The 22,612-nt window shown below is 47.3% G+C and overlaps 2 protein-coding genes across 9 annotated transcripts in view; both read left to right on the top strand.

Moving 5' to 3' along the window:
- LOC119444336 (venom metalloproteinase antarease-like TtrivMP_A) overlaps nt 1-22,612 on the top strand; it is a 1,295,510-nt gene that overhangs the window by 981,975 nt on the left and 290,923 nt on the right. The window lies entirely within an intron of this gene.
- LOC119445424 (zinc metalloproteinase/disintegrin-like) overlaps nt 1-22,612 on the top strand; it is a 512,423-nt gene that overhangs the window by 437,153 nt on the left and 52,658 nt on the right. Inside the window, exon 2 of the mRNA XM_049663290.1 lies at nt 5,370-5,419. Coding sequence (XP_049519247.1) covers nt 5,377-5,419 — 43 coding nt within the window. The 5' untranslated portion in view covers nt 5,370-5,376. The remainder of the gene's footprint in view (nt 1-5,369; nt 5,420-22,612) is intronic.

The raw sequence follows: 22,612 nt of genomic DNA, 5'->3' as shown, positions 1-22,612 counted from the left end.
TAAAACACTGTGATAATTGCCCTCCAGGTGTGTCAGCCTCTCGCTTAAAGCCTCTAGGGATGCAGTCGTAGCCATATATTTGTTTTTGAGATCTTGCACCTCCGCGATAATCGTATCTTGGCCAGCGGATACCTTCTTCATTTCGGCAAGTAATTCGGCGTAATCCGGACCAGGATTACTTTCAATATCCCCAGAGAGTAACCAAAGGCATCTGATAACACAAAGGCACTCAGAAACAATGCACAAGCAGCACTGCGGGCTCGGTAGCTGCACAAGAGAAGAATTATTGGTTTTCTTAGCGTAAAGAGACCTTGGTTCACAGACCTGCACGAAGAACGGCATCGGGTTAGTGGACCGCATCGTGGCAATACCACCGAGCCCACATTGCGCCAGGGGTAGTCGCTCCTCTTTTATAGGCAGCTGGATGGTTGTTGACGATGGCAGCAGGGCTAGCGGCATTTCGTCGAGGACCCCTTCCCTCACTGGCGGCGTCGCCGGACGGATTGAATCCCTGTTGGTTCCGGTATCCCATGCTATCACGTCATAGAAGCACGGGTGCGATCGTCCCACATTGACGCTCGTTGAATTCGCAAATAGAGGCAGCGGCGTGCGCATGATAACTGACGTCAAAACCTGCCTGAAGAACAGCAGCGGGTTAGTGGACCGCATCGTGGGAATGCCACCGAGCCCACAAAATACCCGACTCATCCCAAACAATACCATAAACTATGAAAACATCTGATTTCCAAGCGTTCCCCCATTTCCGGGCATTATTTCCTGCACTTTGGCAGCACAAATACACGGGCGACTTCGCGTTTCCAAAACATTGCCTCGGGTGATGCGACGGTACGCGACATACACAGAGACGGACGCAACAGGCACTCAAGACAAACGCGTGGGTGCAAAGCCTGTTTTCAGTCCTTTAGAAGGCGGAATTTTCTAATTACAAGTTTCTGATATGTTCGTCGTTCGCGCGTTCTGCCGGCGCCAGCAGCACACTCCCATGTTATCAATCTTGGCAATCGCCCATAGCGTTTTCAACAGGCGTGAGTACCGAAAGAAGGTATATGTTGTTGCGGGTCCACAAAAAACGTCACCAACTGGCCCCTCTATATAAGATTCATTACACGCCAAACTAACTTTATCACCACCGTCGACCTGCTTATCGCTAACTGCGTCACAGCACGCTGTGCGGCCAGCGTGCCTCAAAAGTACCCCAGAAAGTAACGAAATTACTTTTCACTACACTCTAAGAAAAGTTGCACCCTTTGGGGCGTATTTTTGTCACAGAACAATGGTGGTCATCTGACTTGCATGGCTTTCCTTTCTTTTTGTAGCGTTAGCTACACTGGCCTAGCCAAGCCCGTTTCGCGCGGCACATCAAGAGTCGTGCTGCGCATGCGCAAGGATCAGTGATTTCACACGGCTTGCGCACCGGAGCCACCGGAGCCGGCAGCTCTCGCGCACTCCGCCGCCGCCGCGCGCGACTCACCGCCGCCGGTCTGCGCATTCCAGAGAAGTGACGTCGTAGCCGTGGTAGACGCACTGGCGCCGGCGCGCGCTCGCTGTGCAGTCGCCGTCTGACACTGCACTGGAGCCGCTGCGCTTCTGACTGGCGTTTGCCAGTGTGGTATAACCATGGAGAAGGAGAGCGCAAATGCTGCTCAACAGCGCAGAAGAACGGAGAAGCTTGACTCTTTGGATCCCGAAGTAGTTGCCTGGCAATTAGCGGTTCAGCGTAGGAGACAACCAGGAAAGCTAAGAATAATCAGCTGAACCTTTGCTAACGCTACGTATATCCTGGCATAGCCGAGCTAAGCCACTGCAACTTTTTTCAAGATAGTTGAAAAAGATAGGAAACGCAAGCAAGACAGATGACGATTATTGTTGTGTGGCAAAAATGCATCCCAAAGGGTGCAACTGCTTTTAGAGTGTAATGTACGGCTTCAGAGTAAGCGGCACAAACTTCTCCTAACAAGATGCACGAGACCACGCACCACGGCCGAGTTAGTTCTCGCTAACTGCGACACGGCGCCCTGTGCGGCCAGTGTGCCTCAAAAACCGAAATAAGTTACAATAATCCCCTAGGAAGCGTCGGAAACATGTCCCAGCACGATTCATTAACTCAAATTAACTGCACCAGGACGGCCTAGCTGTTTTTCGCTAACTGGGCCTTAAACCTCGGTCCCGTGCCGTAAGCCTAATTGCGTCGTAGACTGTGAAACAAGATTTCGCACCTTGCCGTAGTACAATAGTGCAGTGGTGTCTTGTCCCAGTGCAAAAGGAACGCAACAATACGCCGAGAGCCCAATAAACCAGGCTACATTAAAAAAAAAGGGGGGGGGAGGACAGACGGGTCGCCGCGGGCGAGCGCTCAAACGCGCGCGCGGCCGCAATCGCTGGCTGCGGGGGAGTGTCTGGCGGATGACGCATGTATCTGACGCGTCATTGACCTGTGGCTAGGTAAGGCAAGGAAAATAAGTCCGAAAGCTTAATTTCATTTATACGAAGAAGTTTTAGTTTCGCGGCAAAAAATTTAAGAAATAAATCAATGCCTGTTTTCATGTCTATGCGCCCTTCTCAGGCGCATAGACATGAAAACGGACGATGTCTCGTTCGTGGACGCCGCTGCCTATCTCAACAACCGAGCCTTCGCCGTGGTCGCGGTCTCATCCTCGCAGCGGATCCTCAACTCCGCCACGATCCTCACACGAGAGCCCGAAGTAGCGGAGCAAGTAGCCATAGCCCTAGCTGTGCTCGACAGCAAACGGGATGTCATCTACAGCGACTCCAGACCGGCCATCAAAGCCTTCGAACTTGGTGTCGTCTCGGACCAGGCGTTACGCATCCTCCGCAGCGCGGATCAGAGTACCCTCATGCACCTCACCGTCGTCTCGTTCCCCGCCCATCTCGGCCGGGTGCCGGGTGCCCCGCCAAACCTCATCGAGATCGCCCACGATGCAACGCGTGCGCTTACTGACCGCGCCGTCCCAGGGCAACCCCCCCTCGCCGAGATAGAGACCAACCGGGATGCACCCATAACGTACAATAAAATGACAAAATACTTCTACCTTGGACGCCGCATCTTGCCGCCCCCACACCCCAAAGTTAACGTACCGCAAGCGCTAACCCTACGCTTATTACAAACAGACACGTACCCAAACCCCGCCAAACTCCACGTTCTCTATCCTGACGTGTACCCCAGCGACATGTGCCCCTCGTGCGGATACAGGGCGACACTCGCACACATGCTCTGGGAGTGTAGAAACGCTAATCCCGACTCTACCTCGTACAAGTGGGAGAAGTCCCTCAGAAGCTCGCTTCTCGCCGACCAGCAATGGGCCGTCCAGCAGGCCCACGAAGTGGCCTCCAGGTATTCCCTATCGGTCCCTATGTGGGAGACGCCCGCTACGCCCTAAGCGCGTCCTGCAGGACCCCAATAAAGTTTGTTCAGTCCAGTCCTGTTAGCTTAATTTCACTTTTTTTTTTCGATGCTCGCGGCAGCTAACCTTCGGCGTCAAAAGTATAGCGTGACGTATGGTGACGTGTTTCCTGTTGCCAGTTTTTGCCGAGTGTCCCCTCTTGTTGAATTTCTTTCTCTATGGAGAGATTGTGGTATAGTGAAGAGGTAGATGCGCTATTTTCTGCAACGTTTTAATGCTATTTTTACGCGACAGCGTTAAGGGCGCCGTGATGGTGACAAGAACCTTTATTTTTCCTGAGAAACCGGCCAGGGGGAGCCGAAGGCTCCCTCAGGTCAAGTCGGTGGCTCCGCCCAAGATGGAACTCGGAGGCGAAATCCCGTTGCGATGTCGTGGGCCTCCTGGACTACATGGAGTTGGATGTGGTGGTGGTCGCTTCTTAGGCCCCGTGTCGCAGAAAATCCGGCGTCGGCGTGCGGGTGGCGGAGAAAATCATCCTCAACCAACCTCACCGCGCAGGCCCTTCACGTCGTGCAAGGTTTTAGTGAAGAAAAATTGAATTTTTCAGAGTGAAATCCTTCAGGAAAATGATAAAGTACGACTTTACCATTCGGTGTCGGATTCTTTCTCGGATTGTTTACCAATCGGCGTCGAATTGTAATTTGAATGTACGAGAAAACCTAATTCTGATACGAGGAAACTCAAACACAAACCCCTGTTCCAGCATTTCTAGCAGACCTGCGCGCGTCGGTGCAATATCAAACAATAATTAAAATAATAAAAAAATGTGCTAGGGCATTCACATGTTAATATACGACCACTTATATTGCCCCTGGAAAAATGACTTTCCAGCAATGCATTTCCGTTGAAAAGTGAAGCCGACTTTAAGGGGATCGGTGTAAGCTTGGTCTTTGTAAGCTGGCTTTCCCACGTACAGTGTTGCAGTGAATGAAGCCTACTTGCCATATGTGACCGAAGCGATGCGAACGGGTCCAGATAGCGCTGTCGCGGGCTACTCTTAAAAATTTTAATTTAATTGTGCAGTTTTACGTGCCAAAACCACGATCTGGTTATGAGGCACGCCGTAGTGGGGGACTCCGGAAATTTTGACCACCTAGGGTTCTTTAACATGCACCTAAATATAAGTACACGGGTGTTTTCGCATTTCGCCCCCATCGAAATGCGACCGACGTGGCCGGCATTCGATCCCGCGATCTCGTGCTTAGCAGCCCACCACCATAGCCACTAAGCAACCACGGTGGGTCGCGTTCTACTCTTAAAGACAAAGCTTAAGCGTCCTCCACATTTTTTATACTCTGCTTTCACTATCTATCAGCTCTCTCTCTTCCAGCTCCGCGAAGCTACCGCTAAGCTGGTGTGGGGTATGGAGCGTTGTGGAGCGCCGCGAAATTTTCCGACCAACGAGAGGTATGCAAATTTGCTGTAAGAACACATTTTCCATGCGAAATTAGGCGGAAGTTGGCACGCGTCTTGTCGTATGTGTTCTCTGCTCGCGTCTGGATTACCCCGCAGATTACCTTGGACATTGTATTATCTGAACCTGCCGTGATATTGAGCGATCCGAAGAAAGCGACGAAGAAATATCGGGGGATTGAGAATGAATAATTTTCGTGTGCACCTATCTTAGGCAATCCTTTTTCTTTTCAAACAGGATGACCATTTTTCGAAAGTTGGCAAAGGCACAGTTGAGGCACATCCGACATTGAGCGGACTGGTAAAATATTATAAGGAAGGGAACGTGCCAGGGAAACCTGACCTGGTATATTTTGTGACTGGGTAAGCCAACCGCACATATTTTTGCCTGTCCTAGCGGAAGCGAACAATCAGGTCTATAAGGGCTGCCGATATGCAGATTTCATATTCAAACACTTATAGTGGGATGGTCTTACCTAAAACTATCTGATAAGTGTTCAAATCTACCTACAGCCTTGACATGATCCAATTTAAGAATGGAAGAATCTCTAGAGCAATAACAGGTAAGTCGAAGTTCGTTTAATATACAGGACGTTACTGCATGCTCTATTTTCCTGCATGGCAATATCCTAAAGTGCGCATGGTGATGAGGGCTTGCGAAGTACGGCAATTCATTATTGACGGCTTCGTCAGCAAGAGGTCAAGCCACTACTGTTTTATTAGGGCTAATGATTTTGCTGACGCGTAACAAATAAATTGAATATACGTAATTTACTCATAAAAAAGGGAGAACTTGGAAATGTTCCCGTACCTCGAAACTCAGTAAGTTTTAACCTTTTCACCACCTGGTTTTCACACTTTTAACAGATGGCGCTGGCCACGAGCCCAGCCATTTGTTGCCTCAATGCTCGCCGTGTCACCTCCGCTGTGGTTTGATTCCCGGTTGTGACGGGCGCTTACCGAGGGAGATGGAATGCAAGAATGCTCCTGTATTTGGACTTAACTACACTTTAAGGGACACCAGAGGGCATAAACAATTCCGAGCCCCACCACTGCCGCGTTCCTCATAATCTATTGGGTACTTTGAGGACGCTAATTTCCACATTTTTATTCTGCTAGGTATGGTGTACTAGCACACTTGATTCATGCTCCCTCTTAGTTCGTATATCGACAAACGTGGGATTCTCACAGGCATCTTTTCACTAAAATATTATCAGCTTGCAAAAAACGTACAACTTGATAATGGCCTTCTGACTCTGTTCGTAGCATAGCTACTGCCATTGGAAGTTTTATTCGTCCTTATTTCTTCGCGCAACAACCACGCAATAAAATGTCGAACCGTCATGTATGATAAACTTGGATTTTGCCGTAGTGGAACGACTTATCGTTTTTCGCATAGGGAATTGATTACTCCCGGAAAAATATGATGTTCAGATAAAACCGCAAATTAAGAAGGCACTTGCTCACACTTGCAAATGTATAATGTTTCTAGCACTCACAAACGTCCAGCCCCATTCACTGCAACTGACCAAGACTTACAGTCCCGTATGAAATATAAGCGCACTTGTTTTAAAGTAGGCGGTCCATGGAGAGGTTTACATATGTTACGTAAGAATGTTTGCAGCAATTTTCCCATCACAAAGTGATTACGTATAAAATAAATAACAAATTACATCGCGCCAACAAACTGTACTCAAAGAAGAACATAACATGTGGCTTAAAAGGGCACAGAAATTAAGTAAAGAAATAAACGATAAGCGAATCACAGTAATCGTGATTTCATACAGCGGTAGAACGTACGTACCAAAGTGTTAAACAAGATCTAGCCATGCTTTCTAGGATGCGCAACATACGGTACTGTTCATAGCAATTCGACAAGGAGTAATGAACTCAGCATATTGATTAGCGACATTTGCACATCTTCTGAAGCTTTCGCCAAAGTTTGGAACTGTGAACGCTGTTATCGCCAGCGACAAACGGCGAAAGAGCGGCTGGCTGTGTCGCACAGGCGTCGTAAATACAGGAAACAGAGGCCACCTGAGGCAAGCAATGGGCGCATGAACAAGCGATCAAACGTGGCGGTGCCAACGAGTGCGTCGTAAACAAGGCGTATACCTTGATGCACATCTGTCAACATGCCATTCTTTAATGTACTACTGGCGCCCTGTAATACAAACTGCTACGAATTGGTTCGTCTTTCATCGCTGGACAAAAAAAGAAAAAAGAAAAAAAAAACATAAGAACGCTTGAGTTGTCGAAATGAATAGAAGGAATGCAGTACAAAATGAATTTATTGCTGAATACACGAAGTCAGCGAAGGCGAGAATGCATTTGCGCATTTATTATATTCGACAGGCTTTGCCAATTTGTGGCAAAAGGTAGAAATTCGTTCTCTCTCACTAGTGATATTTATATATAGGCCTGAAAGCTGGTGCGTATCCTTGTGAACCATGAATATGAATATATGAAAATATCTTCCCAGCCTTTCATTCGACTTACATTATTAGATAAAGCGGGCGTAGGGTAGCGCGAGAGGGACTGACCATCATAACTGCCAGTCATTTATGATGTCGATACGCGCAACCTGCCTGCATTTGATTGGAACGTGATTTGCATAACACATGACTGAACGTCCAGGCTTTTATAAAGCGTCCTGAACAAGAAATTACAATCTACAAAAATGATAAATTCACCATACTTCTTGCGTACTAACGAGCCCGTTGAACATTTCACACTAATGGATTGATCTAATTTAGAGAACACAGTTTCTTTAAAGCAAGATTTAACGGATTGAAGAATGTTTCTGCAAGACATAATGAATGAGCAAGTTGAAGAATGGAGTACGACTGCTCCTAGCCCACCCATCTCCGCCGCGCGAAAAGAACACGCGCAGTAAAAAACAACTTGTCACCGTGAGAATCATCACCATCGTAATTTATTTCGCCTATCAGAGGGAAGGATAGGCAATACAAATATATATATATATATATATATATATATATATAAACTTGTCCGATTTGAGATGGAAATACTTTTCTAAACGGAAATAACTCGCTGATTGGTGTGGGCGCAACATTTCACCGGAGCACTTTTCCGAAACATGCACAGACGCCTACAACGCCCTCTTTTTTACCTTTCTGCCATATGCAGCCGGGCAGCCAAAAATGCTCGGCAAAGCAACTGCTGACGTTTTCATGCTTAGGGGTATTGTGAAAGTTCGTCTCAGAAAACAAAATCAATGACAAATAAAAACTTTCCAGAGCCAAGTAGAACCACAAAAGCCACGGCCTGTATTACCCATGGGCGACTTTGTTTATAGGTTTGCTCGTTGGGCTCCTTGAAAGCAGTAGTAAAGTACCAAGCCGTACTCCGAAGCAGTAGCAAACCACTGTGTGGTTTGCTACTGCTAAGGAACATACTGTCACGTAGTAGTGACGCTTAAGAAAACAGTCGTAAAACTGTGTATGACGAAACTCATTCTTTATTGGGCGAACCTGTGCCCACAAAAGCAAGCTACACTCAAAGCACAACGAAAGCGGCGAACACAGTCGGCGGTCGTAGAAAATCTGATCAGCGGCGAAGCGCGTCGGCTTTTATGCCCGAGTCATCGAAGGTTCCAGCTTAATCCCTGATGCCCGCGTGTCTTCCAGAAAGTTCTAGACAATTCGCGTCGGTCATACAATCAGATAACATAAGCATCGGTGAAAACAGGCAACGGAAAGAAGCATCGATAACGTTCTAGAAACTTCCGATACAGGCGCGTCCTGCGCCTAGCGATAACGTTTAACATTTGTTAGCGGGTGGAAAGCGGCCACCGGTGAAAGATAAACATGTATACGTGTCAATACGATTATAAACCTCGCGAGACGATCTTTTATCTTCAACCAACAAATAAAGTAGAAGTTCAGGCGATATTCGCTTCATTAAGCAATGCCACGTCAGGCGATATAGATGGCATACAAATAAAACCTAGTAAATATTCGCTTGTCTTAATCACAGAACCACTTACTCATGTCTTTAATTTGACTATTTCTACGGGAGTACTTCCCTAAATAGATGCAAGTGACCAAAGTGATCGTGTTATTTAAAGGGGGGGGGGGGCAAACACACCTTGTCGAACTACCACTCAATTTCCATTCTGCACGTATTTCCTAAAGGCTTGCGAAGATAATGCATGACCGAATTTCAGACTTCACTACAACATTCAATCTAATAAACACCGCTGAGTATGGCTTTCGCAAGGGGAGGTCCACTAAACAAGCGCTCTTAGCTCAAAATAAATAATTCTAAGAGCATCTGCAGAAAAGGAACTGATCGCTGGCTTGTACATCGATTTTTCAAAAGCATTCGACCGTCGAAACCACACAACATTGCTAAATAAACTGGAACTTTACGGAATACGAGGCTTGCCTTTAACACTCATAACTTCCTATCTGTCATAGCGCATGCAAAGTGTTGCTATAGATGATACTTTAACTACACTTAAAGCGATAAACACTGGGGTTCCCCAAGGGAGTATTCTTGGGCCATTGTTGATAAATTTTTATGCCAATGATATCACTTGCATAAAACGGAAACCAACATATATCATTGTGATGAGGTTCTTTCAATAAATAACTCGCTACTGAGGTACAGCCTCAGTGCATGAAATGACGAAGCCGCTCGTTACCACAACAAGCCATTCATTAAAGAAAATACAGCGGAAAGAGAAAAAGAAACTCAGCAAGCTAATCACACATAAAAAAGGAATAAGTCCTGAAAGAAAGCATAAAAGTCGGAAGGGGGCCTACAGTTTCATGGTTCGCACTGGATCGAGCTGTGGGATGGGCTAGAAGCGGCGACAGAGGCGGAGCTCGAAGTGGAGTAGCGGTGACGAAACTAGAAGCAGTCGAAGAAAATCCTGGTCGCCCCCAGGCGAACACCGGGGATCCAATAATGCAGGAGGAAGTTCTGCAAGTTTCGCTGTGACGTTGGGAACCTGGATGGGTCACCCTAGTACGGTAGAGGTCTTGTCACCGGACACCAAGTCCAAGGGCTTCAAATCTGCGACCGGTACAAGGGGATCATTTCTTCTTATGTCGGTCAGCACCTTATTGTCAGGCAGCCATGATCCACACTGCTGTGAAGACAGGTGTAGTAGGGACGGGTAACGGCTAGACGCCCGTGCGGCGTTCGCCAGCCGGAGCTCGGGCACGGCGCTGGTGACGCTGGGTCACCTGGGTCGGACGCCCTACCGACGTTCGCCAAACGCAGGCTGCAGGAAGAAGTTGGTTGTCGTGTCGATCCCAGGTGGGAGCCTGGAGCGGCCTTGGGCCAGGAGCTCGACCGGCCGCTGCCCCCGCACCCTGGTCATCTTCTCCCTTCTCTTCTTTCACCTCTCTCAAGATGGCTGTCGCTTGCTTGCTTGTTGCTCACTTCTGGCACTTGCCCACTACAATCACGGCACTCGTGCACTTCACATATCACATAAGCCCCCTTTTAAGAAGTTTTTAAAGAAAAACTGCCACTAAGTGAGCGATATACTATCACCACACACATCATTTGCATAAAAATATCCAAGTCTAAGCCACCATGTCCGAAGTCAAAAGTCCCACAAAGGCCACAAGTCAATCATTAGCTCCTCTAAGTGACTCTTTCCCACATCAACCGAACTAGAGGTCTATATTCTTTGTTGGAGTACACTGGCCAATCAGCGATCATATCGCAGCAGGAAGTCATGTTTCTATATCTGCTTAAAATTATGCCTCTAGCGTTGTCTGTTGTAAGCTTTACCCAAATGGCTTTACGTAAAGCTAGACTCGTGACTCTGCATGGCATCGAACAAGTCATTGTCGGCGTACGAGAATTCCGAACTTTGTCCTTTGTGGTTGAAGGGTCGCCCTTGTCAATGGTCGAACCACATAGGAGCGCACGAGAACACAAGGGAACTTTTGCATCCTTAAAGCCATCATTTGATTTGGTAGACAGGCATAAGTCCTCCCAAGTGTGTATAGTGTTACGAGCAGTTGCTTTTGTCGGATTGGAGGAATGCAATAAAGATACATCGGTACTTGTTATGGAAACCAAACGCGGTTCCCCAGAAGCCTTGAAATCGTCATGTCTAGTTTCACAAGAGGACAAATCCTCAAACGTACTATGTTTAACTGCGAGGAGATAATCAGTTCTCAAAGTCTTATTTTAAGTTTCCTCAGCGAGGCTGATGCACGGCAGCTCGGACACATGTACGAGCCGGTCATTGCCTGCGCTGGGCTCGTGCAACACTGGTGGACATGCGGATACAATATTCTCCTTGCTGCGTGAGCAAACGTCTTCTTTGGACAAAGCAGAATCTGTGCCTACGATGTCATAATTACAAGTTGTCTTTACATGAGACACTTTTTGGATTGCAAAGATTTGACGCTATGCTAGATAAAGCTTGTTGGTCGTCATCGTACTCTGGTACTGCATGCTCACAAATTAAGCCCGAACCTTCCTAGCAAGTATCAGCAAGGGCCTGATCTATGCATTTGATGCGAAGGCGTACCTTGCGAAGTTGTTGTTCTAGACAGGCTTTTTCAACTGCTCGTTGCGCCAATCGCTTCTCGCGCTCCTTATCCGCTTTCTCGCATATTAAAGACCATCGGTCTTGAACCCACTTGTCCAAGTCTGCCCCATGCAACCCTAACCGCTGTGCTATGGTGATTAAGTCCGTCAAACTCATTTCCGGCTGTTTTTAAATTAAGAGGTAACGTACGACTTCGTCGTACGTTACCTGTCCTGGACGCCAATTGTGATGATTAGGTTCTTTATAGTGTGATAGGAAACGCATCCAAGGTGTTGCGCCTTGGCGCTTCCAATGAAAGACAAGGCTGGCTGCAAACCACACGCAAGGGAAACATTTATCAATAGAAAATAACACTCTTATATGGCGTCCACAACAGGACAAGGCTGGCTGTTTTGCTGCGAGTATTCCTAAATATAGGACCTCACTGTAACGAGACAAAACCTTTTGCTCGTGGTTGCCCGAACTTACTGTAATGGCGACGCGTCTGGCAGAGCTGGTTGCGTTGGGCGAGCTCATTGGGCTGCAGGGCGCGAAATTAGGTGCCTGGGTTGATGAACAAACCGCTCAATTTCACGAAGAGGTGCTTGCTGAGCGAGATGCTGATAAGACGCAGTTGGAATTAGAGACACGGATACTGGGGTTACGACTGAAACTGGCGGAGCAAGAGTTGAGGCAAATTGGAATAAAGATGGGATTGACTGGACCGGATCTAAAGTGGTGGGTTCAGTCTAAGCTAGAAGCATTGGAGCAAGGAAAGGATGTTCTTTTCAAATTTGCGAACGAGATCAAAGAGAGAGAAGAACGCATTTTGCAATTGCGCCACAAGCTTGATGAGGCAGAGCACTTTCTGTCATCAATGCTAACTTCCTTTTGCGATGACGAGGAGGAAGCTATCGAAGTTCCTGGTCTAAGGCAGGTGGTCCCAATTGTTGAACTGGGGAACAACACGGATGCACAAACAGAACTGAAAATTAGTGATCTAGTTTCATCAAACCGAGCACTTACAAATGTGTTAAAAGATTTATCTGACGAAAGTGGTTTGATGACAGCTAACGAGAAAACGACAGCCGGTAGTGAGAATAAGGAAATGATACCATTGAGCAATGTGAATGTGTTGAAGTATAACTGTGAGAGAGTAGTCACCGTAGGTAGTACTTTTCATACTGAACAAGGCGATTCAGATCTGAACTGTGGTAGACTGAAGACAGAGGTCCAAACGTATCAAGCCAAAATAGAAGAAACTGGTGCCCTTCCTAAAGTGAAAAATGGCAGGCTAAAGATAAAGGCGAAACCAGTCACAGGTGGCGCCCTGTCATTGGCTGCTAGTCATCGTATGACCCATATCAAATTGACTGATCGTGCTATTCAGCACAAGTCCTCAGTATTCAGCAAGCACAGTAATTTGTTCCCAGGTGCGCTACTTGGTGACAGCGTGTATTTTTTTTCCTGCCAAAAGAATTTGCAAATGGCTCTCCTGAATACTGGCTTAAGAGAAACGCTTCTCAGCCCTCATCCAAAGAAGCAACAGGAAGTATCTTGATTATCGAGATCTCTGTTGAATGGTCTAGGCTGAGAATATTGCGGGGCCTGAAGTTTCCTTTCGAGAATGGTTAAGACCAGTCACCAATGCACTTGCGAAAAGGGTGGCACTTTGGTTTCAGTTGCGTAACGCTTCCCTTGTCTGCAGTTGTGTCTGTCATAATATGAACTCTATTGGCATGTGCTAAAAGGTGTATCACTACAGTGCAGAACGATGATAGGTGTTACCCGGATGTCCAGTGTCTAAGGCCATGAAATGCATCTCGCGCACGTACACGTTTTTTTTTTCTGACGAAAAAAAAAACTTTGTAAAGGGGGCTTTTGTGATATGTGAAGTGCGCGAGGCGATGCAAGAAAAAAAAAGCAACATCTAAAGAAAAGTCCACGAGAGACTATGAGAAAAGAAGAGGAAGAGAAGGACGGAAGAGCGGGTACGTGCCATGGTTGAAGATCATCATCATGATCATGAAAGAGGGAGAAGACACGTCGGCAGTTGGAACAAGGGCAGGCGGCTAGGGTGCAGAGCTGTGAGCTTGACGGGCGCTTGGACCCGGGCTTACGAGGCCTCTACCTGGCCGGCTCTGCACTTGCCGACGACCTGGCATCTACCCACAGCAAGCTACGGTTTGCTCGACGGTGAGCGCTCTCCGGAAGCGTGACGACGAGGCGCGGAAGAGTGGGCTGCCAGGTGGCTGGGCCTGGATGCCTAGGTCTTCCACTCGATCACAGCGGACCTGCTGGAGACGCTCGAGACTAACATATGCGACCTCTTCTCAACGGCAAGACCTCGCTTGAGCCAGCGTCACGTCGGCCGTTCGAGACTTGCTTCCTTACTCCGACCCCAGGCTTCATTTTGCTGGCGCCACCTCCACATAGACTTCTGGACCACCATCCCCGCTTATAACTGGTGAACACTTTACTTTCACGTAACCTCCGCTTGTTTTGTTACTCCTACTTATCTTAGTGAACTCTAGTTTTGTTCGTGAACTTATCCGCGTATCGCGTGTTATAACTGTCGTTGTAATCTTTTCGCTTTATTATTCCTAGTCCGTGTATATAAGAGTGTTATTTTCTATTGATAAATGTTTCCCTTGCGTGTGGTTTGCAGCCAGCCTTGTCTTTCATTGGAAGCACCAAGGCGCAACACCTTGGATGCGTTTCCTATCACACTATAAAGAACCTAATCATCACAATCATGTACACAGATGACACAACAATTTTATTTCGACATATTGATTGCAAGTCGCTTCAACTTGACATAAATGAATACCTTGAAAATTACGGCACATGGAGCATTCAGAACTAATTAGAAATAAATGTTAACAAAACCAAAGTCATTCTTTTCACTAAAAGACAATCGACCGCCGCGTTAACAGGGAATCTTATTCTTAATAATTCTGCTGGGGAGTTGGTTGACACAGTTAAAACAATTGCACTATACTTTCATAAAAACATGTCCTTGGATACGCGCATCAATCATATAATTATTTCTTTATCAAAAGCTGTCGCCATATTGGCAAAATTCTATTTCTTTCTACCGTCTAGTGTTAAATTGTTTATCTACTACGCGCTCTTTTCCTCTCACTTGAATTAGTGCTTGCTTGTTTGGGCCAAACAACTTTAACAAACATAAACCGTCTGCATACGCTTCAAAAGAAAGTCTTTCGACACATAGCTGGTGAGCCTTTCTACGCACGTACAAAGCCCCTTTTCGAGCGCTTTAACCTTATTTCCGTGCCAAGTCTTTACGCATATACGCTGGCAATGAAATACAAACAAAATATTATCACCCCTGACAAAATGCTAGAAATTTATTGCTCATTTAATATTTGAGGCATGCATTTAACCTACACGTCATACAGATATCTGGAGCGCGTCGTATTCTCGAACATCTTATGGTACGCAGATGCTTCGACACACTCTTCCTGTTCTCCTGAGTTATCTGCATGAGAACGAGATTAAAATAGAAAATGTGAATTAAAAAAGTTCACCTGCTTTTTTTGTTATGCAACAGTAAGACACCTTGTATTTACGTTGTCTAAATTTGGTATAATTGTCTCCAATTACATTGATTTACATTATGTGCTTCATATTTTTGCATCCCATTATAATAATGTAATAATATTACATTACAGTTATATATTACAATATATTACTGTGTTATTCTGTCTTGCATCTCTTTATATATGTATCACAATTGTATTAGAATTGCAACTGAATTGAGTTAATATGTGCTTATTTTTTCCTATCTGAATTTTCCTCTTTTTTTCCCTCGTAACCATTGCTGTCTGCCATGTAAACGGGGGCCTGAGCCTTTGTCAAGTGAACTAGTTTTCACTTTTTGTTCAGGCCTCCGTCCATTTATACATAATAAATAAACGTGATTTGATTTAATTTCATCGGATCTAAAAAAGCTCTAGCAGTCGGCAGCGTGCATGAATGTTGAAATCAAGACTTGTATTTGCAGTGGTTGCGCGTTGTCTGACATTGACCTTTTATTCGCTACTGTCGCAGAAAGCTGTGTGAAAACTGCGGTGGAAGCGTTCAGCTATTAGAGAACGCCACAATGCGGCTCAGGTGTGCTTTGGATATCAAATATAACCATGCTGGATGTTCTCGCACATAAAATAGCAGCACTGCACGAGTCAATGTCTTGATGTTATGCTAAATTTCACCAGGACGCTGGTCAGTGTAGAGGTTACGGAAGATTGAGATGCCCCCCCCCCCCCCAATAATTTTCATTTCATTTCATTTATTTCTGAAAGTGCCCAAGAACAGCTCTACGCCCTAGGGTTGGTGCACCTGTGTTATGAAAAAAAATGAAAAAAGAACAAAAACCTGTAGAAGAATGGTGGAAAATGCAACCAAAGTTGAAATTATAAAATGACAGAAGTCAGATAAAGAGCAAACAGAAGAGCTCAAATTATCAAGATCAATACGCACGGTATTTTGATTTGTTACAAGACGTGTCATAGCGTTAGAGGTGCAAGCTGAATTCACGCAGAAAATGCTGTAGTTACGCACGTTACGACGAGGCACGCCGGACGTTGGAGCCGACAGTAACCGCAGACATGGAGAAGTTGCTGTGAACTGCTTTATACAAGAAGTAATCACAATATTTTCATATTATTTCCAGGGATCTCATGTTAAACATGCGCAGTACACGCTCATAGGCGTAAAATTCACGGTGTCCCATAAATTGTTCGTTCAGCATACGAATGAAACATAGCTGAAAAGTATAATTTTTGCTATATTGGTCAAAATAATACAGTGCCATACAAAAGAACTAAGCTCTAACCTCGTACTGACAAAAAAAGAAAAATTACGAATTTCAGTGCAACATTCCCTTTTTCAACAGGAAGTAAACCTCTAAAAGCAACAGAAAACTCAGTAACAAAGAAATTAAGCTGAATCACAGGAAACACATTTCCAGCGGCATTCGGACCGCCTCGAACTGCGTTAGTCCAAGATATTCGATAAAGAAGAACAGCGCATCACAGCTGATAATATCAGCGCATCACAGGATGCGCATCACAGGATGACAAAGATACGGTCATCACACGTGTCAAATACGAAACATAAATGGAATATTGAAATCGCTGGTGACGAGGACGTTATATCGAGCTCCACCAATAACTGCTCGTTAATAATGTTCGGCGGGAAATAGGCGGCGCTGAGCAACAAATTTTTGCCGCTTTGAACCGGAATTTCAACTCACAGAGTTTTTGGTACAATCTCAAGATTCGCACGCCTTGTAACGCTAAGATTGTTCCGCACGGCAAATATCACACCGCCGCCATATTTACCACGGCCATCATGCACGCGGTCACATCTATGAACTGTGTATATAGGTGAAAAGTAATGCATGGAAAGTAGGTCGTTGCAATGCCAAATTTTAGTTAAGCAAATAACATGGTATGAGCAGGCGAGCATGTTCTCGCAGAAATAGGAGGATTCCCTGAGTAGACCACGAACACCAGGACAAACACCAGGCAACACCAGGCAAAGAAAAAACTAACTCGCCGATAGGGCCACATACGAGATCAAGAACGGGGCCCCAGAAGGCAAGATAGCCAACTAAGAAAACAAACAGCTGAATTGTGGGGAGGAGTATCCAACAGGAGCTTATTGAATGAGATATTGAATTTTTTTTCTTTAATGGTATTCGTGTATTCACGCCGTTTTCCTACATAAAGTGCGGTTACAGTCGAGTGCATTTAATACAAAGCGCTCAGGGCTTCTGAAATCATTCGTTATATTGTCGTTATTATTGTCGCGCAACTCACCGCTCACAATGGAATCCGGCCAGAATTATCCCTTCTTTATAGAGGTCATTTCATTGTAGAGGCGTTGGTTGACGAAACATCAATCAAACTATAGCTCAGAACGTTTTTATACTATTGGTCTCATAAGCCCAGCAACCGCAAACGCTAAATACGAAACTTGTTCTGCGTATTTAGTGAGCAGACTGGGGAACCGACTAAGAAATATTCCCGTTCAGTGAAGCGATATTGTACATCATGACATTTACTGTCTAATAGTACTTAACAATTGAGTACAGCCACTAAACACTTGATAAAAAAGATAGGTTACGGAACTAAGTTAACATTCTGGAACAACAAAACGAGGAAAGCATTCTAAACAGAACGATACTGGTACAAGTGCGCTAAAATGTATTGTTACTGACAACGCGCGTCAACAATGTGACCTAAAATGCATAAAAGGTAATGTGCTTACCCCGTTCAAAGGGTCACTAACGGTGAATATAAAGTCATGCTAAAGTGATTGATTAGGGCTCAATATAAGGCGTCAATATTATTACGAATATTATTAGCGCGAAAATATCCTCTTTTGTTTGTGTATTTCCACACGCGACATTGTGGTGGAGGTTTGCGATCCCCGTCCTCACCACGGATCTCCGCAGTGGTCGGTACATCGAGCTTGTCACCGCGCCTCAGCAACGGCCGCGGCTCGTGCGACTGGTGCGACGGGCTCGTCCGTCACGGTTCCCCAACGTCGCGACCCTGGTAGTTTCTCTGGCCTGGAGGGACACGGTGTTGACAAATCAATCAAGCTTTATGAACGCGCCAGTGCTAATAACAGGTGGAAGCCAGCGAATATGTTCGCCAATGTCATTTTTCATACAGCGGCACCCCACGCGTGTGGCTCCCAACGCATGCAGACGATATAACCAGCTGGGACAGTTTCAAAGAACAGCTCCGCGAACTGTTCGACGACAGATTTGGGCACGAGGTTGCCACGAAACCGGCTCTTGCGTGTCGTGTTCAGACATTTACACCCCATGACTATCGACTATCCACACCATCATAAAAGAATGCCGTCGCCTTGAACAAGAAACGAGCCGCAGTATATCACACCCCACATGACGTGGCTACGAAAGAGTGCTGCTACGTCGACATTTGAGGGTTGACCGCGTCAGACAACCACCTGTTAATATCTAACCCGTATTGTTCGCCGTGAGCGCGAGGCCGCCTGTTCACCAGCCTGCTCCGCGACGCCTTCCGATTCACCCGCAACCATGACTGCGTTGATTCAGGCCGTTGTAAGAACTTGAGAGCATCGGTCTGAAGTCCGTATGTTCATCGACTGAACCCAGCGTTGCGAACTTCTCTGGCGCCCATCCTCGTCCCAGGCAGTCCTTTTCCGCCCCACATCGCAGCCCGTCCGAATGGCTTAACCCTAATGACAGGCCCTTCCGCATTCGCTGCTGTCGCATCGACCACGTCGCTCGTCATTGCCGCAACCGATGGCCACCACCGCCTTGGACATACGCCGGCGCTTATTCTCTATGCCACCCGCCAAGAACCCAATATACCGCTGATGCCACCGTTTCGAACCTTCGCTACAGCCGCTCACCCTCATCTCGACGCCATCAATCTCGTTTGCCCCAACCCCGACGCTTCTCTTCGCCGCCTATCTCCTCCCGGATCCAGCCGGCAAACTAGGCGGTGGAGCTGCATTGTTGACCCTGCCCGCAAATCCTCTGCTCACGCTACCTACGAATCAAAACCTTCTTGACGTGTACGCTATCATGCACTGATTGATACAGCACTAACCGATAACTGATATCATGCACTGATAGATAACTGCATAATCGATACAGGAGCGTACTTCTCTAAAGTTGTGTACTCTATTGTTACTCTAATATGAGTGCTGCCTTTCGATGACCACTAAGAAAGCTCCTAACCCCAACATCGGCACGCGTCTTCCGCATTGCGGATGGCGGTACACTGTCCATAGATCATCGGCATGTGTACAGCATGTGTCAGCATCGCCGGCCGCCGCACTCCTGTCCTGTTCGCCGTTATTGCTCATTGCCTCCGCGACCTAATTCTCGGACTCGATTTTCTCTCCGCGCATTCTTGTCTTATTGAGAGAGAGAGAGAGAGAGAGAGAATAAACTTTAATTGAAAGAGCACGCGAGCGTAGGTAGCTCCTCCGCTCTGCAGTGGGTGATCCCCTCAATCCCGGAGTCCAACGGCCTTAGCTGCCCTTCTCGCTCGGCTGACCAGGTCGAGCTGGTCCGTCGAGTCGGAGCTGGACAGAGCTGCCTCTCATTTCCGTGTGGTGTGGTGGGGTGTGTTATATGGGTGTGAGCTGTGGTCTGTTTCCGCAAGCCCATACCATGTGGTAAAGCGTTGCACATTTATCGCAGTGTGGGCATGTATAGGAATACAGCGCAGGGTGTATGGCGTGGTAGACTCAAATGTCGATATGTGTTTGTTTTGAGTTTTCGGCATCTTACGGCTTCGTCTCGCGTCAGAGCATCATGATGGGGGGGGGGGGGGGGGGTAGTGTTCTTCGTGAAAGGCGATAGTGTTCTAGGATGTGCGTGGAGGTTAATGGTATGGGCTCTGGTTGGAACTGCTCGGCGCGGTCATCTCACGGCTCCCGTTATGCATGATATCGGGCGTAGGCGTGTGCCTGCTGCAGTAGCGCACCCAGGATCTCTGCCAGGGCGGGGGGGGGGGGGGGGGGTTGACAGTTTGCCAATGCCATCTAAACAGCACTAATTTCGATTTCTTCACGGGAAATTGTAAAAAAATGCACTTTTTGCGAGTGTGCAGACGATTGCGCGTCTTAAATCTTAGTTGCAGTACTCAAATGCCTAAGGAAAGCACAGGGGTTAAACAAAAGGGGGGTTTAAGTCGGCCTCAGGGGGGGGGGGGGTTACAACCCACGAATCCACCCCCCCCCCCCGTCGGTGCGCCACTGGCCTGCTGATTGCCGCGTAAGGTCTCTTGCCCCGGAGCCCAAACGATTTGTATGTAAGGTGGCAGCTGGTGCGCTCCATTCAGAATGCGTTGTGCAGCCCTGGAAATTTTGGCGCTGGAATAATTTCTGCATGCCGTCTGAGAGTCCGTCAGAACTATGACGCAATTCCAGTGCGGTCTTGTCGTGATGGCTAACGCTATCGCTAGTTCCTCTGCCTCCGCAGCGCTCACTCTGGAAACCGACGACGCATTTATTTCGGTCCCGCGATTGTCGACTACGCTGGTGACGAATGCGGTGCTTCTTGTGGTGCTTCTTGCGGTGCTGACCGCGTCTACGTACAAGACATTGGGGTGGTTCCCATATTTTCGCACGAGCGCCTGCGCTCGGGCTTGTCTCCATCCGATGTGGAAGTTTGGCTGCATGTTCCTGGGAATCGGTGAGAGGTGCATAGTTGCTTGTATTCGTGTTGGGATTTTGTTCAGTACGGAATATCCAAGACGCAGCGTCCCGCTATTGTGCGTAGTAGTCTTTCCTTGGTGCTTACCAGGTAGACCTCTATGATTTCCCGTGGATTGTTGTACACCCCTGTATGCTGGAGGCGAAAAGTAGCCGTTCCGGGTGGGAGTCCGAGCGCTTCCTTATACGCCTTGCGTATCAGCCGGTCGAGTACCTCCACTTCCACATTACTGAAATTTAAATATGGTGCCGAGTATGCTATTCGGCTCACAATTAGAGCCTGCACTAGTCGGATAAGGTTCTTTTCCTTGAGTCCCCTCTTCCTGCTAGTAATTCGTTGAATCATTCCCAAGATCTGCGTGGTAGTGTGTTGTAGCTTCTGTATGGCGTATCCTCCACCCCCGTCCTTTTGTAAGTGTAAGCCGATGATCCGAAGTCTGTCTACCTTGGTAGTTTCTCTAGGACCTATTCGCAGGTGGATGGTTGGTGCCGGAGCTATTAATCGTCCTCGTGAGCGCTTCTCGACTATGAGGAGCTCCGACTTCTCCGGCACGCATTGCAGTCTGCATGTCTCCGCGTAGCTTGCTACGTCTAATGCATCCTGTAATGCCTCCCATTGTTCTCCTATGGACCCTACGACGATCCATATCGTGATGTCATCTGCGTACAAGGCATGTCTGATCCCCGGTATTTTCTCGAGTTGGGCTGGAAGTTTCATCATGGCCACATTGCAGAGTGTCGGCGACAGCACTGCTCCTTGTGGCGTTCCCCTGTTAGGTGTGTCTATTCGCTGTGACCCCAGCCATATTGTGGCTGTACGATCAGTGAGAAAAGCTCTCACGTAGCTGTACGTTTGTCGGCCGCAATTCGTGTCACTGAGATTGGCTAGTATGGCTTCGTGCCCCACATTGTCAAAGGCTCCCTTTAGGTCTAGTGCGAGAATTGCTTTTGGGCAGCACGGCGTTGGTGCAGTCAGTACTTCCTCTTTGAGCTGCAGAAGGACGTCTTGCGTTGACAAGTTGGGCCGAAAACCAAACATCATGGTCGGCATCAGTTGACGTTCTTCGAGATGCGTCCGTAGCCTGTCTAAGATAACACGTTCCATCAATTCACCGAGGCAAGACGTAAGCGAAATGGGTCTTAGGTTCTCCAGGTCTTATTGACAGCTCTGCCAGTACCCTTCGCCTTGAGTTGCCGATTTTCGCAGAACCTTCTGACGTACCCCAGTGCCCCTTACGCCCACCGGCTTTATTCGTCTGCCAGCAAATTCAATAGCCTATGTTGAACTGTCTCTTCTCTACCTATTGAAGTGCACTGCGCAGTGCACTTCAATTTATAGACGCAGAGAGTCCTGGTACATGGGCCGTGTTTTTCGATTCGAGACCGGCTTTACAAAGTATGCAGGCAGTTCTCCGACGTGGAGCTCACGAACAACTAACGTACAAAATTGTGAAGCTTCACCACGATGTCAAACAGAAAGGCCACGAAATTATTTTCCAATGGCTACCTGGCCATTGCGGGATCAGTGGAAATGATCTCGCTGACAAACCTGCCCGGGAGTCACATCAAGAACAACACAGCGTTCCCATTCTTCTTTCCAGGACAGACGCTGGAAGGCACCTTCGTCACCTGGCACGCAAGCTCTCTTTAACAGAGTGGAACACCCCAAATGTAAGGCGCACCAGGGTACAGGAACTGAACCCTTCGCTCCAACTCCGACCTCCACCCTGGATTCACCGACGTGAGGCATCGCTTCTATACCGGCTGTGGTTGGGAGTGGCTTTCACGAAGGCTTACTGTGCTTTGATTGGAATGACCGAAAGTGCCACGTGCGACGTCTGCTGCAGCGAAGAGAACATAGAACATTTATTGTGTCACTGCAATTGATTTCAGTCGGAAAGACAAACTTTATCGAACGCATTGCGACGACTTGACGATCGACCGTTGTCCATGCAGGTGCTCCTTGAAGACCGTCCCCATC

This window comes from Dermacentor silvarum, chromosome 3 (genome assembly GCF_013339745.2).
Source record: "Dermacentor silvarum isolate Dsil-2018 chromosome 3, BIME_Dsil_1.4, whole genome shotgun sequence".
In the NCBI taxonomy this organism is placed as follows: domain Eukaryota; kingdom Metazoa; phylum Arthropoda; class Arachnida; order Ixodida; family Ixodidae; genus Dermacentor; species Dermacentor silvarum.
The sequence above is the reverse complement of the archived record's forward strand: the minus strand, read 5'-3'. Positions and strand labels throughout refer to the sequence as shown.